The sequence below is a fragment of the Myotis davidii genome, unplaced genomic scaffold (assembly GCF_000327345.1).
Source record: "Myotis davidii unplaced genomic scaffold, ASM32734v1 scaffold1036, whole genome shotgun sequence".
NCBI lineage: Eukaryota > Metazoa > Chordata > Mammalia > Chiroptera > Vespertilionidae > Myotis > Myotis davidii.
Window position 1 is genome coordinate 1,515,854 of NW_006287260.1, and position 2,604 is coordinate 1,518,457.

Below are 2,604 nucleotides of genomic sequence, written 5' to 3' on the forward strand. Positions count from 1 at the left end.
ATCCCAACCCCCAAGAGTTTCTCTTGAACTTTGAACTTCAGGCCAAAGACAAGAATAAAACCTACTGATCTGACAAACTATGAGCCCCATAGAAACCAAGCCTTTTTTTTTTTTAACCAAGCTTCTCTTGTAGGCACATGGAGCCACACATACACACTGGCAAATACAGAACAACAGCCTCACACACAAACCAAGCTGGTATCACCTGTAATTACTTTGCTGGATTACCAAAGTATTCTCTGAAGGAACAGACCTGTGCTGCTATTTAGTTTTCTTCAAGTGTTTATTGCTCAGAAGAAAAATCCCTACATGGAGCCACACATACACACTGGCAAATCCAGAACACCAGCCTCACACACAAACCAAGCTGGTATCACCTGTAATTACTTTGCTGGATTACCAAAGTATTCTCTGAAGGAACAGACCTGTGCTGCTATTTAGTTTTCTTCAAGTGTTTATTGCTCAGAAGAAAAATCCCTAAATCATTCTAAGGGACATCCTTCCAGGGTGCTCCTGTCCGGGGAGGGGTCCCTGGGTAGGCAGAGGGATTGGGGCGGGTAGGTACCTGGTGGGTGGTGGGAAGCAGTATGGTGGGGAGGAGGTCCTCAGAACTGCCACCGGAAGCGGGGCAGACCCCCCAGGCACCTTCGGGATGGGCAGGGAGGCTTCAGGACCCAGCGAGCAGTTGGCGGCCCCTGGTGGCCCCTGGGTCAGTGCGGCCTGGGATTATTCTCACTCTGCTCCTGGGTGTCCACCTCCAAGACTTCCCTGACCTTGAGTGTCTACATCTCTGTCCCTAGCAGCTCAGGTCAGGAGCATGGGGGCAGGTCTGCCGGGGGCGTGGGAGTGCCATCTGGGAGCCAGCCCCGACTCAGGCCCTTGGTTCCCGGGCCAGGCCTCCCCCAACACATCGGAGCAGTGGGAACTCTGCAGTTCAGCCAGAGCTGCTTGGTGACAAACTCCTAGGAATCCAGGTGCTTTATGAAGAAGCGGGCTGGGGTCAGACAGACAACAGCGTTCATCAGCTGTGGGAGACTCTGGTCGGTGGTCACACGTGCTGTTCTGTCCGCAGTGCTCCTTTCCAGATCAGGTTATGAAACTGCCTGGAGGCAGCTCACCAACTGAGCTGAAGTAATTCCGCACAGACTCACTGCTCTGAGCTTCAAAGGCCAGGGTAGGGTGCAGAAAAGAGAGGCTCAAAAACGCTAGGCATAGAGAAGAAGGCGTGATCTGCTCATTATCTCCCAAACTACAATCACAGGGACACTGTCTCATCCACGGGCTAGTCCTGTGTAAACTCCTGGTCCCCAGCTGATATTCTTCCCCCCAAAACGAGAGCAGCTAGATTGAAACCCACAGTGTGGGTGTTCCATACGTACTATGATGCAGTTGTATTAGTCAGTTATTGCTGCTATGATAATGCTGCATAACAAACAACCCACCCCAGACCTCAATGCATTACAAAGCAAACGTTCGTGTTTCTCTTTCTGGGCCTATGGGTTGGATGGACTAGCTCTACTTGGGCCACAGGCTGGGGTCAAGCCTGCTCCCTGGCCCTTTCGTCCCATGACTAGCAGTTTTTGCCAGAACTGACCATTTCTGAGCATGGCCAGATATATGTGTCAGCATAGTTTTCCTCTGCTCACCTTGTCCGTCATCTCACTCGGGTTGTGTAACTGGCCTCCAAGTGGAAAGAGGAGAAATTGAGAGACTGCCTGCAGGCTGCAAGTGGAACGGGAAGAGGTCATCTTGCTACTTGCTACTCAGATTTTCCCAATTGCTCCCAAGTCTGTCAGACTCCCCCAATTTCCATACTGGAGAGCCTCTCCTTTGAGTCACTATGGAATTTCCACCTGTTCGAACGTGAGTGTAGAAATTACAGCTAAAATTTACATAGCAGCTATTAGGCTCTAAGCACTGAGGCACCGAGAGGTTTAGGAACATCCTCAGAGTCACACAGTGGATGGTGGCAGAGGCAGGATCCGAATCCAGGGGTCTGTCACCAGGTGTTGGCCACCCACGGCAGCCACCAGAGCCTGAGTCAGAGTCGGAAGTCGCAGGGTCTAGTCATGCTTCTCCGTTTGGGCAGGGAGAGGCCTGGAGGTGCACAGGAGACGTGGTGGGGCAGGGTGCCGTGCTAAGGAGGCTGGGCTTTGCCTGTGGTGCTGAGGAGTCATCACAGGTTTAAACACTAGAATGACAGTCAGACTGGAAAGTATCCAGGAATATGCACATTCACATCCAGCATTTCTCCAAGGGGCTCGGCAGGTCCCTTCCTGCAGTGTCCCAGAGAGGGCAAGTGACTTGCCCAGGGTCACACAGCAGGTAGAGGAGCGTTTGGAACTCAGGTCTTCCCATCCCCCATTTTTGTCTCCTGTCTCCTCACACCCAGGTCTGCTCCCTGCCCACTCGGCTTCTCTGCGCTCTCCGCATCCAAGGCTGTGTGGGTCACCTACAGGCCTCACCCCAGCGGGACCCGGGAATGCAGCAGCCCCGAGGTGTGGCGCTCCTCAGGGTGTCCCTGGAGGCCAGACACGGCTGCCCTGTCCCGGGATGCTGTGGTGACCCCTGAGCACCCTCAACCCAGCTTCCTTCCTGCCCCTC

At 53.5% G+C, this 2,604-nt stretch overlaps 1 protein-coding gene across 1 annotated transcript in view; it reads left to right on the forward strand.

Moving 5' to 3' along the window:
• The window catches only part of PNPLA1 (patatin like phospholipase domain containing 1), a 44,916-nt gene that overhangs the window by 40,464 nt on the left and 1,848 nt on the right, over nt 1-2,604 (forward strand). The window contains exon 9 of the mRNA XM_015560862.1: nt 2,393-2,498. Coding sequence (XP_015416348.1) covers nt 2,393-2,498 — 106 coding nt within the window. The remainder of the gene's footprint in view (nt 1-2,392; nt 2,499-2,604) is intronic.